Below are 14,044 nucleotides of genomic sequence, written 5' to 3' on the forward strand. Positions count from 1 at the left end.
TTTTGTATTACAGGCAGGGGACCAAGAAAGAGGGATAGGGGACCTACCGCTGAGGAGGGCGGAGAGGAGTTTTCGGTATCTGGGGATCCAGATAGCCAGAAGTTGGGGGGCCCTACATAAACTGAATTTAACGAGGGTGGTGGAGCAAATGGAGGAGGATTTTAAAAGATGGGACATGCTCCCGCTCTCGTTGGCGGGTAGGGTGCAGTCGGTCAAAATGGTGGTCCTTCCGAGGTTTTTGTTCGTGTTTCAATGCCTCCCCATCGTGATCACCAAGGGCTTTTTCAAGAGAGTAGGTAGGAGTATTATGGGGTATGTGTGGGCGAATAAGATCCCGAGGGTTAGGAGAGGGTTCTTGGAACGCAACAGGGACCGAGGAGGGTTGGCTTTGCCAAACCTAGGGAGTTACTACTGGGCAGCAAACGTGGCGATGATCCGCAAGTGGGTCATGGAGGGAGAGGGGGCGGCATGGAAGAGGATGGAGATGGCGTCCTGTAAAGGAACGAGCCTGGGGGCGTTGGTAACGGCACCACTGCCGCTCTCGCCGACAAAATACACCACAAGCCCGGTGGTGGCGGCAACACTAAGGATCTGGGGCCAGTGGAGAAGGCACAGGGTGCAATGGGAGCATCGGTGTGGTCCCCGATCAGGGGTAACCACTGGTTTGTCCCGGGGAAGATGGACGGGGGGTTCCAAGGCTGGCATCGGGCGGGGATAAGAAGAATGGGGGACCTGTTCATTGACGGGACATTTACGAGCCTAGGGGCACTGGAGGAGAAATTTGAGTTACCCCCGGGAAATGCATTTAGATATATGCAGGTGAGGGCTTTTGTGAGGCGACAGGTGAGGGAATTTCCGTTGCTCCCGGCACAAGAAGTTCAAGATAGGGTGATCTTGGGGGTATGGGTCAGGGAGGGCAAGGTGACGGAAATATACCAAGAGATGAAAGAAGAGGGGGAAGCGTTAGTAGAAGAATTGAAAGGTAAATGGGAGGAGGAGCTGGGGGAGGAGATTGAGGAAGGGCTATGGACTGATGCCCTGGGTAGGGTTAATACCTCCTCCTCGTGTGCCAGGCTCAGTCTGATACAATTTAAGGTGGTTCACAGAGCGCATTTGACGAGGGCGAGGCTGAGTAGGTTCTTTGGGGTAGAGGATAGATGTGAAAGATGTTCAGGGAGCCCGGTGAAACATGTCCATATGTTTTGGTCATGCCCGGCATTGGAGGGGTTCTGGAGAGGTGTGGCGGGAGTAATATCCCAGGTGGTGAAAGTCCGGGTCAAGCCAAGCTGGGGACTAGCAATATTTGGAGTAGTGGATGAGCCGGGAGTGCAGGAGGCGAAATAGGCCGGAATTCTGGCCTTTGCGTCCCTAGTAGCCCGGCGAAGGGTCTTGCTATCGTGGAAGGAGGCGAAGCCCCCTAGCCTGGAGGCCTGGATGAACGACATGGCGGGGTTCATAAAATTGGAGAGAATTAAGTTTGCTTTGAGAGGGTCTGCACAGGGGTTTTACAGGCAGTGGCAACCGTTCCTAGAATATCTCGCGGAGCATTAGAAGAAGGTCGGTCAGCAGCAGCAGCAACCCTGGAGGGGGGGGGGGAGAACGAGAGATTGTTTGAGGGGATGGACGAGCGGGAGATGGCATGGAGGGTGGGGGGAAACGGTACGTGCGGCCAAGAGCCAGTGTATAAAGCTATGTAAATATACCATCTTGCCATGTATATATCTTGCTCAGGGAGATTTTGAGTTATTTTGTTACGGGGGGGGGGGTAGTGTTTGTAAGGGGAAAAATTGTGTTGTTAAAAAACCTTGATAAAAAATATATTTTTCAAAAATTAAATGAACAGTAGTCTGACGTAGGTGTCCTTGTTTTTGAGGTGTTCAAGTGTTGATTGTAGGGCCAGGATGATAGCTTCTGCTGTGGACCTGTTGCGGCGATAGGGAACTGCAATGGATCGGGACCGTCTGGGAGGCTGGTGTTGATCCGTCTCATGACTAGCCCTCAAAGCATTTAATGATAACGGATGTCAGGGCCACCGGTCGGTAGTCGTTGAGGCATGCTACCTGGTTCTTCTTTGGTACTGGTATAATGGTGGTCCTTCTTGAAGGAGGTGGGAACCTCAGAGGGGAGAAGTGAGATGTTGAAAATGTCTGCGACAAATACACTCACCAGCTGGTCAGCACAGGATCGGAGTGCTCACCCGGGGACTCTATCGGGGCCCTTCGCTTTCCACGGGTTCACTTTCAAGATGGCAGCTCTTATCTCGGAGGCTGTAATAGGTGTGTCTGTTGGGGCGAGCGGCACTGATGTATTGGCTGACTGTTCAAAGCAGGCATAGAACTTGTTCAGTTCATCGGGGAGGGCTGCTCCAGCACCAGAGATTCAGCCTGGCCTTGCTTTGTAGCCTGAAATCTCGTGTAAGCCCTGCCATAGGCATCGTGGGTTTGTGTCATTGGCCTGGGACTCTAGTTTGGTCCGGTATTGTCTTTTGGTGTCCCTGATGGCTTTACATACGTCGTACCTGGATTTCTTACATAGATCAGGATCGTCAGACTTGAACACCTCAGTCCGTGACTTCAGCAGGGAGTGAACACTTCGATTAAGCCAGGGTTTCCGATTGGGGAACATCCGTATTGTCTTCTTTGGTACACAGTCCTCGACACACTTACTGATGAAGTCTGTGACGGTTGTTGTGTACTAGTCCAGGTTAACTGCCTCGGTCTTGAAAATGGACCAGTCCACAGACTCCAAGCAGTCCCGGAGGGTTTTCCAAGTCACTCACCATTCTGGCTTGGAAATATATTGCCATTCCTTCACTATCACTGGGGCAACATCTGGAATTCCAGCCCTAATAGCACAGTGGGTGTACCCTACACCTCAAGGACTGCAACGGTTCAAAAAGGAAACTCATCGCCACCTTCTAAAGGCAATTAGGAATGGGCAGTAAATGCTGGCCTAACCAGCAATGCCCACATCCCATAAAAATGAATTTCAAAAATAATATTGTGGGGTGCCACACTGTCAGACGAGATGTTCTGAAATCTCCGTGTGTACCCGAGCAGGGGATTTTCAAAGTAACCTTCATTGCAGTGTTAATACAAGTCTACTTGTGGGACTAATAAAGATTACTCAAATTATTGCACTGTAATACAATAGCATTTTCCTGTTCATAATCTCCATCTATTTCTTAAGTGCCAGTCTTGGCATAGTGGCAATATTCAACCTTGGTTCAGAAATTCATGGTTTTAAGCTTCATTCTAGGACTTGACTGCATAATTTAGACCAATCTTCATTCTAGGACTTGACTGCATAATCTAGACCAATAGTTTAAAGCATCAGTACCTCAACACTGCACCATGAAGTGTAATTTCTTAGGTGAGTTGTCATATCAAGTTCCCATCTGCCAGCTCAAGTGGAAATGGGCATAATAATAATCTTTTTTATTGTCACAAGTAGGCTTACATTAAGACTGTAATGAAGTTACTATGAAAATCCCCTAGTTGCCACACTACGGCGCCTGTTCGGGAACACTATGGGAGAATTAAGAATTTCCAAATTACCTAACAGCATCAGGACTCCCAGCAAAGTTTTCCAAGTGTCCTGACCATCATTTATCTCTCAACCATTTATTCAATTGCTATTTGTGGGGCTTTACGCATCACAAATTAACTATTTACCTACATAAATGATTGACTGCACTTAAAAAGGAAAGTTAGAGTGCAAACACTTTTACATTTACAACATGTCTCAAAGACCATCTATGAACGCAAGTGTTTATAACCCTTGAATATATGTATTCCTTGGGTTTATTAATTCCAAACCTCGACCATCATTTAAGCTAGTGCCTTCAAGCTCCAACAAAGCTGCTCAGGAAAATACTCCTCTCTGTCAGAGTGAAACTGGGACACAGTCCGATAGTAATGAAGCCAAAACCAATCAGCAGACGAGAGAAATTCAATTTGCATCCTCCCAGTATGTAGTGGTGTACACTAACTCACTATCTGCCTCTTCTCTCGCTCCATCTCTCTCTCCAAACTACTCTGCTAGTTTTCCACAAGGAACTCATTATCATCCATTTTATCATTCATTTAACATACTTATGCAATTTACTCTTGCAACTTCGAAAAACCAAGAGCCAATGAACGCACAGAAATATTAAAGTAAAGAAATGTTGCTTGCTCAAAGATGGAAAAACCCACTTAAACGATCAAGTGATCTATGAAATTAGTCATACTGCTGAAGTATCATTTTGACTTAATCAAGATACACATCCAGTGTGACACTTCAAAAATAAAAAATAAAAGCTACTAATTCTACAATGTACGATTGTGTCTGCCTGGTGAGATGCCCTTTGAAATTTAACTGCACTTGCAGTGGAAACATATTTTATGATAATTTTACTAATTTAGTTTTATCACTTGCAAAATTCAATTGAAAGTTGTAAACTGTCTACAATCTTTAATGTTATCCACGGGTGCAGAAACATACTTAATGTGTAACAAGAAATGGCTTTACCATGTGATAAGTGCTGGTCTGCTGAGGTCGGTCAGTATGGTAGGAATCCACATTGTCTGTGATTGTTTGTCGCTCCCCTTTCAGATTGATCTTCCTGAAGCGCCGACGTGACTGTCGATTGGTAACCTCCCTCTGTAGATTTTTCTCCTCATTCTCGCTGACATTTTCAACCTGAAATATATGTTCGGGATCCTGATTGAACATCCAATTCTTCCATATCACAGAAAGTCTGTGCAATCTTAAGAGACTCATGAAAAACGAAGAAAAGCATTTAACTATGTCTATACTGGTATGAAGAGGGGGCCACTTGGTGGAATATAAACCACACACAGGCACAACTGCATGCTAACTGAGAAAAATTATGTTTCAATAAGCTAGAGGCCACAACTTCCTTCCTTCCAGGAAACTGTAAATAACGGTTTATCAGTGTAGAATCACTTGCTGGTTTTGCGTGTGTGTGCGCAATGCACTGAACATTGACTCTTGTTCTCTTGCATGCTGATGTTTTGTCAACTGTCATCTATACATATGCTACCTTTTCATACATCATTCAAGCTCTTCATATTTATACCAGCATACCCTCAATTTCAGACGCGTACTTATTCAGTAAGCATTTTACATCATTTCAGATATTTACCAATGTTTCTCCCCTGGTGAACCAGATTCCCAGAGGCAGTGGGAATTATTAGATTATCTATGGTATTTGTTACACTAGCCTTTCCTTACTCTCAATAAGGCTCTCCAGGCCAAGCATCATCCTAGTTTGAGGTAGATCTTGTTATGGGCCAGGGTTTAGAGAACCCCAAAGTGTATCATGGAGTTCACCTGACCAACAACCTTTACTAGATTGTGGTAGGGGGAACACACAGCCCACTCTACAGGTGTGGTACAGCAGAAATGGAAAAATATATTTTAAAACAAAAGTGTTTATTCTATGAACTCAAGGTAACCTTTTTAAAACATACAGTGAACATCTCAGCAATCATCAATTCAAATACAACCCCCAAACAATACAACACTAAGTAATCCTTAATAACTTCACAAACAACATCCAGACAAAAGAAACACCTTTTAACAGAAGCACATTGGGTTTACATTCATTACTGAGAACATTTATAATTCTGAATTCACCAAATGATCAAGAGATAGTCTTTTCATGGCAGAGATCAACAGTACACTTGCTCTGTCTGGCTTCAGCTCCAACACTGAAAATGAAACTAAAACACACCCTGCAGCAAACATCCGAAAACAAAAGTACAAAGCTGATAGACAGCCCAGCTCCACCCACTCTCTGACATCACTTAAGTAATAAACACCCATTTCTTAAAGGTACTCTCACTACAGATATTTATATACACACACATTTATAAACGCCCATTTCTTAAAGGTACTCTCACATGACACCGCCCCCCAAGAAAAAATAAATAAACTATCAACTTCAAGATGGTTTCACTTTTCACCTTCCCACTATCCTTTAAGAAATGCACACAGTAAATTATACTTTTTGGTTTAAAAAAAAAACACACGCAAACAGGTATAATAATATCGTCCATTTTTTTTCCCATTCTTCTTCCTCCAACTGAAACTGCTTCCATTCATCACATTTGTGACAAAGCATTCGCTATCACGTTTTCTCGTCCCGCCACATGTACTATCTTTAAATGAAATGGCTGCAACAATAAACTGCAGCGAAACAGACTTGTATTGTTATTCCGGAATCGCTCCAAAAACGTCAATGGATTATGATCAGTATATATAACGGCGTCAGACGGATTGCTGGTCACAGAAATGTGAAAATGTTGCAAATCCAGCACCAAACTCAAAGTCTCCTTCTCAATCATGGAACACTATTTCTGGTGAGAATTCAATTTCTTTGAAAAATTACCAATAGGCCGCTCTAGCCCTTCGTCGTCGTCTTGTAGAAGAACTGCATCTACACTCGCATCAACCGTCACTTTGCATGGTTTTGTATAATTTGGGATGGCTAACACAGGATCAGTGGTTAACACAGCCTTCAGGCCGTCAAATGCCCGTTGACACTCCGCTGTCCACTGGAATTTGTTACGCTTCTTGAGCAAGTCCGTCAGTGGAGCGACCACACTGCTAAAATTGGGTACAAATTTCCGGTAAAATCCACTTATACCAAGAAATCGTGTCGAGGGTATCGGAAACACTGGTAACAATACTAAAACTTTATCTCCACTGGCAAAACTTCGAACTTTGGATTTTTTTCCGCTACCCGCTTCATCACATTTTGTGCAACTTTTAAATGTTGTCTCGCCAATTCACATGCTCTATTTAATCGTTCCCTAAAATTTGACACGTAATCCAATAATGTAATTTCCGATTTCTTACTCACCAATTTTTCCTTAATCAATTTAAGTGGTCCTCTTACCTCATGACCAAACATTAGTTCAAAGGGACTAAATTTGGTTGACTCATTAGGTGCATCCCTAATTGTAAACAGTACAAATGGAATTCCTTTATCCCAATCTTCTGGATAATCGTGACAATAAGCCCTCAACATTGTCTTTAATGTCTGATGCCACCTTCCTAACGCTCCCTGCAATTCTGGATGGTACTCAGTTGATTTAAATTGTTTTATTCCTAAACTATCCATAACGTCTTTGAATAACCTTGAGGTAAAATTTGATCCTTGATCCGATTGTATTTCTGTGTGTAGTCTTAATCTTGTAAAGAGTTTAAGTAATTGCTCCACAACCTTTTCAGCTGTAATATTACGTACTGGAATGGCCTCTGGAAACCTAGTAGACACATTCATTATCGTCAAAGGACATTGATTCCCACTTTTCGTTTTAGGAAGTGGTCCTACGCAATCAATTAGGACCCTTGTAAAAGATTCCTCAAATGCTGGAATGGGTATTAAGGGCGCTGGTTTTATCACTGCTTGAGGTTTCCCTATCACTTGATATGTGTGACATGATTGACAAAATGTAACTACATCTTTATGTAGTCCAGGCCAATAAAACTGTTTCTGGATTTTAGCTCGCGTTTTCCTTATTCCCAAATGACCTCCCACTGGTACCTCATGTGCAACTCGCAACACCTCCTTTCTATACCCTATCGGCAATACTACTTGATGAACTTCTGCCCACTTTGCATCCGCCTACATATGTAAAGGTCTCCATTTTCTCATCAAGACATCACTTTTACGGCAATAACACGCTGGTATACACTCCGATTCCTCTTCTGTGTAAGCTTTCTGATGCATCCGTTTTATTTCTACATCTTTTTGTTGTAACTCTGCCAATTTTCCTGAACTAAAAATATCCGCCTCATCCTCCACCTGTTCTTGTTCTTTTTTAACCATCTGATCAAAAATCGTTTCTGATAATTGCATGCACTTCAACGTCATCTTCACTCTTTGATTTCTCCTCTTGTCTTAACCTGTGACTTTGCGACCTTGTTATTACACAATCCGGAAAAATCCCAGGATATTCGTCCTTCAACACTTCAGTTGTCTGATTTTCCACTGGCTTATCAACCACAGTAGGCATCACTCCCACCTGCGATCCAGCTATATCTTGACCCAAGATAAAAATTGTATTCCTGGACAAGATAGTTTCTCTATTACTCCTACTACCACTTCACCACTCTTCACTGGACTTTCCAACCTTACCTAATATAATTGAACACTACTCCTCTCACCCTGGATACCATATATCACCACCTTTTCTGGCAATATTCTTCCCAAACTACATAACTCCTCATCTCTTACCATTAAAGATTGACTAGCTCCCGTATCTCTTAAAATTGTGACTGCTTTATCTGCTCCTCCTGATACACGAGTAAACTTTACCCACACAAGTAAATTCTTTAAAGAGATCTGGCACCTTCTTATCAATCACCTCCTGATCAGGCTGTACAATCTTTTGCCCACCTTTCTCTTCACTTGGCCTTTCCTTTACCACTTTAACAAACCCCACTGTCTTATCCTGTTTTACCACATCAGCCTTCCCAGTGCTTTTCTTCAACCACCGACATTGTGACTTTACATGGCCTAGTTTATTACAGTGAAAACATTTGAAACTTTTCATTTCTTTTCCACCCTCCTGGATTTCTTTTTTAATCTGAGGTACAAAGAACAAAGAAAAGTACAGCACAGGAACAGGCCCTTCGGCCCTCCAGGCCCGTGCCGACCATGCTGCCAGACTAAACTAAAATCTTCTACACTTTCTGGGTCCGTATCCCTCGATTTCCATCCTATTCATGTATTTGTCAAGATGCCCCTTAAATGTCACTATCGTCCCTGCTTCCACCACCTCCTCCGGCAGCGAGTTCCAGGCACCCACGACCCTCTGTGTAAAAAATTTGCCTTGTACATCTCCTCTAAACCTTGCCCCTCGCACCTTAAACCTATGCCCCCTAGTAATTTACCCCTCTACCCTGGGGAAAAGCCTCTGACAATCCACTCTGTCTATGCCCCTCATAATTTTGTAGACCTCTATCAGGTCGCCCTTCAACCTCCGTCGTTCCAGTGAGAACAAACCAAGTTTATTCAACCGCTCCCCATAGCTACACTCTCCTTATTATCTCCCATCAGATCACCTTTGCCTTTACCACTTGAGTATTTCTCATGTCCCCAATTTCTATCTCTCACAGGCTGAAACGGATGTCGGAAAACAAGCTTTGATTCATTGACTAATTCATAATCATCTGCCATTTCTACTGATAATCTCGCAGTTTTAACCCTCTGCTCTTCCACATGAGTTCTCACTACATCAGGAATTAAATTTTTAAACTCCTCAAAAAGCATAATTTCTCAGAGAGCTCCATACGTTTGGTCTATTTTCAAAGCCCTTATCCACCTATCAAAATTACTCTGTTTGATTCTTTCAAACTCCATGTATGTTTGACCAGATTCTTTCCTTAAATTTCTAAACCTTTGTCTATAGACTTCAGGCACTAGTTCATATGCACCCGAGATGGATTTTTTCACCTCCTCATACGTCCCAGGTACCTCCTCCGGTAGTGATGCAAACACTTCACTAGCCCTACCTATCGGTTTTGTTTGAATCAGTAATACCCACATGTCCTGTGGCCATTTCATTTGTTTAGCTGCCTTCTCAAATGAAATGAAAAAGGCTTCCACTTCCTTCTCGTCAAATCTTGCAATACTTGGGACATATTTAAATAGATCCCCACCAAGCCTTCGACAATGACGCTCTTTCTTACTATCCTCATCACTATCATCCAACTGTACGTTTCCTTTTATGCCTGCCAATTTTAACTGACTGTCATGTTTCATGGCCATTTTCTGAAGTTCAAACTCTCTCTCTTTATCTTATTCCCAGATCTGTATCTCCCTTTCTCTTTCCTCTCGATCTCTTTTATATTCAAGCTGCTTTAATTTCTATTTCATGTTCCACTTGTTTAATTTGCAACTGAATTTTTTGCCATTTCCAATGAGTCAAACTGTATCTCAGGCAACTTTAAATGCTTAGCCACCGCCATAATTACCTCATCTTTTCGCATTTTGTCAGGTAATGTTAACTGCAATATTTTTGCCAAATCTAACAGTCTGCTTTTAGTCTCTGTCCGTAAGGTACTGCGTGTGACCATCTGCACCCCCAAAAACATCTGAGCCTCTGAACGAGCCATTGTCCACAACATACTCCCTACTTAAACTAAAATACCACACCTGAAAAACAACCACAATATGTTCACCCCTCATTTAAGTTCACTAAGCCAATCCAATAGATAGACTTTTATCCCCCTCGAGCCTCCAATTTGTTATGGGCCAGGGTTTAGAGAACCCCAAAGTGTATCATGGAGTTCACCTGACCCACAACTTTTACTAGATTGTGGTATGGGGCGCACACAGCAGACTCTACAGGTGTGGTACAGCAGAAATGGAAAAGTATTTTTTAAAGTAAAACAATGTTTATTCTATGAACTCAAGTTAACCTTTTTAAAACATACAGTGAACATCTTAGCAACCATCAATTCAAATACAACCCCCAAAGAATACAACACTAAGTAATCCTTAATAACTTCCCAAACCACATCCAGACAAAAGAAACACCTTTTAACAGAAGCACATTGGGTTTACATTCACTACTGAGAACATTTATAATTCTGAATTCACCAAATGATCAAGAGATAGTCTTTTCATGGCAGAGAGATCAGCAGTACACTTGCTGTCTGGCTTCAGCTCCAACACTGAAAACAAAACTAAAACACACCCTGCAGCAAACAGCCTAAAACAAAAGTAAAAAGCCGACAGACAGACCAGCACCACCAACTCTCTGACATCACTGCAGTAATAAACAACCATTTCTTAAAGGTACTCTCACTACATATTTATATACACACCCATTTATAAACATCCATTTCTTAAAGCTACTCTCACATGACAATGTGTTCCCGAGTTGTTGATGATGTCATTCCATGATTCTCTGCTATGAGGTGTACAAGAGTGGGTTGGACAGGAGTCCTTCTATGAATTTCCCTCCCTCCTCCCTCATCTACAGGGACGTAAAACCTTAACTTTCAAATTCTAAGTGCAAACCTGCATCTTATTTTAAAACTGCTCATCAGACTCCAACATACATCACCAATGGAAATACCTTGAAATCTGGCATTCATGTTACATTTTCATGCAAATACTTACCCAGATATACATGGATAACTTGTATCCTGCAGTGGTGAGATAAGGAGCTGGATTCTCCGTTTCTGAGACTAAATGTTGATGTGGACTGATGCGACAGAAAAACCGCGCCACACCTGGATCGATTCCGCTACTGTTGAGGGGCTAGCACCAGTGCCATGAGGAACACAATCGATTCCACTGAAAAATGTTGCGGGATACGCTAGGTCCGTGATCGACACTCTGGAGGCTGACAAGCTGCAGAGCACATACACATGACACACACTTATCCCAGCTAAAAAGATGACACCGGTTGTGCTGGAGCGCGCCCATATAGCTGATGGGTCGGTTGGGGCCAGAGGGCACCCAGGGGGAACACCTATATGACCCGTGGCACTACGTTCAAAGTGAGCTGTTAGCAGTGTGCACAGCTGCATGGCTGCCTTGCCGGCTGTGGAAATGGTGTTCCGTGTCCGTCCACCCTGACCCCACAACCCACATCCTGGTCACCTCCCACTACTCCCCCCAGCCCTGGTAGAAGCCCCCCGGCCAGCAGCACAGCTGTCAGCACATTAGGGCCATGTTGGACACTTTCCGTAACCCCGATCTCTCCCTCCGCAGCCGCCACACCGGTTTCAAGATTTTTAAAAGCAAAAGTTAACTACACCGTCGGAAACTCGGCCCATCGGAGAATCGTGGAGGCCCTAGAGAGTACTGGGTCAGGCCCGCTAATGATATACAAATGGTGCTTACTGCACATGTGGAGTGAAACGCATTTTTGAGGTAACAGAGAATCGCAATTTGCCATAAGGGCAGCACGGTAGCATTGTGAATAGCACAATTGCTTCACAGCTCCAGGGTCCCAGGTTCGATTCCCGGCTCGGGTCACTGTGCGGAGTCTGCATATCCTCCCCATGTGTGCGTGGGTTTCCTCCGGGTGCTCCGGTTTCCTCCCACAGTCCAAAGATGTGCGGGCTAGGTGGATTGGCCATGCTAAATTGCCCATAGTGTCCAAAATTGCCCTTAGTGTTGGGTGGGGTTACTGGGTTATGGGGAGAGGGTGGAGTTGTGGACCTTGGGTAGGGTGCTCTTTCCAAGAGCCAGTGCAGACTCGATGGGCCGAATGGCCTCCTTCTGCACTGGAAAATCTATGATTAAATCAGCACATGCCACGATTTTGCCGTCGGAATCTGTTCTCCGCCGAATCACATTTCCCGATTTTGGCGTCGGCTAACAGAGAATCCCATCAAAGATGTTTGACAGCATTGCACAAAACATTGAATCAAGCAATTTAATCTCATGTGAGCTCCATTATGTTCCACAAAATTCCATGACTTTTATAAACGATGTTGGAACTTTCAGAAATTAGAAAGGAAATTCATTAACCATTAACCTATGTTGCGGGGAAGCACAACATACTTTCTTGAAATTAGGATCAGATAAATCAGGGTCATATTTACAGATCATCATTCAATTTCAGGTACCACTTGCCCAATGACTTGAAGCAGGTCGAAGTCAAGGAAGGATGGAGATTTTTTTCACTTTGACATTTAAATCAAATCTTATACTTAGTGCTCAGACAAACAAACAGGAAAACAAATGAAATTCAACATTTTAAATTGGTCAGTTATTCTTTTTATTGTTTCATTTATTATAACAAGTGGATCAGAATAACAAGCGGTAATTGAACTCTTTGGTTTGAACAACAGTCGAAATATTTGATTGATTTAATCAAGATTTTGTGATTGCAATGACAGCAAAACTTAGTTCTGACTATCATTACTCTGAATATACGGCAATTTCTGGCATTCATTCAAGTGCAGTTAAACACAGAAATCCAGAAGTTGTCATTCTCACTCCTACAGACGGTGTGGTTGAAGTCCTCCTGAACTTTCTCATTCCTACAGACGGTGTTGTTGAAGTCCACCTGAACTTTCTCATTCCTACAGACGGTGTTGTTGAAGTCCTCCTGAACTTTCTCACTCCTACAGACGGGGTTGTTGAGGTCCTCCCATGATGTTGTTGAGGTCCTCTCTAAACTACAATCAGGTTTTTTTTTTTTTTAAGATCACTGAAATGGTGAGAACTTGCCCTTTTACACGATTATTCTAGCTGTAAAAGTCTCTATAGAAAGTACGCTTCGTCCACTGAGATGTCACTGGGTTTTTACGGGCGCTCTTGGTCATAGTTAGTGAATAACCACTGTGGTATTGAAAACCAAATTTTTAATTTTCCAATGTCAAATTTCCCCTTGGTGATAAAATTTCATAAACTTATGAAGTATTACAATATATCATTCTATGAATGCAAGATATTTCAGCTTCTACCTTAATTCCATGTGCTTGTACGAATTTTTATAATGCTTTCTATAGAAGTATGAAAGGCGAATGGTAAAACCTACTTGTTACTTTAAAGTCTGAGAATTCGGACTTCCGGTTGCGGCAGGGATGAGCTAGCCGCACGTTTCGGCGGCTCCAGCTCCGACGGAACTTCGGGCTCTTTTAACCCCTTGGACGGCCGTAAAACCCGGTGCGAGGCGCGAGGGAAGGGAGTCCCCCCCGAACGAGGGAAAAACCGGCGGCGGCGGCTGCAGCCCGAAGAATCGGCAGCCAGAAGATCAGAGAGAGAGAGAGAGAGAGAGAGAGAGAGAGAGAGGGAGTGGAACAAAATGGCGGCGGAGAAACCACAGGTGACATGGGGGCCTGAGCAGGACGAGGTGGTGAGACGGTGCGTGGACCTGCTGAAGAAGGAGGTAATGACCCCGTTGTTACAGGCAATTGAGGGGCTTAAGGAGACTTTAAAGACCCAGGAGACTGAACTTCGCGTGGTGGAGCAGAAGGTATCAGGTATTGAGGACGAGGTCCTGGGCCTGGCGGTCAAGACTCAGACGCACGAGGCACTTCATAAAAAGTGTGCTGATAG

General features: G+C 43.5%; 1 protein-coding gene across 8 annotated transcripts in view; it reads right to left on the reverse strand.

The window, feature by feature from the left end:
* LOC140427034 (rap guanine nucleotide exchange factor 6-like) overlaps positions 1-14,044 on the reverse strand; it is a 541,878-nt gene that overhangs the window by 313,129 nt on the left and 214,705 nt on the right. For all 8 annotated transcript variants that reach the window (XM_072512459.1, XM_072512462.1, XM_072512456.1 and 5 more), the window contains one exon: positions 4,513-4,683. In XM_072512459.1, the coding sequence (XP_072368560.1) occupies positions 4,513-4,683 (171 nt within the window). The remainder of the gene's footprint in view (positions 1-4,512; positions 4,684-14,044) is intronic.

This window comes from Scyliorhinus torazame, chromosome 7 (assembly GCF_047496885.1).
Source record: "Scyliorhinus torazame isolate Kashiwa2021f chromosome 7, sScyTor2.1, whole genome shotgun sequence".
Classification (NCBI taxonomy): domain Eukaryota; kingdom Metazoa; phylum Chordata; class Chondrichthyes; order Carcharhiniformes; family Scyliorhinidae; genus Scyliorhinus; species Scyliorhinus torazame.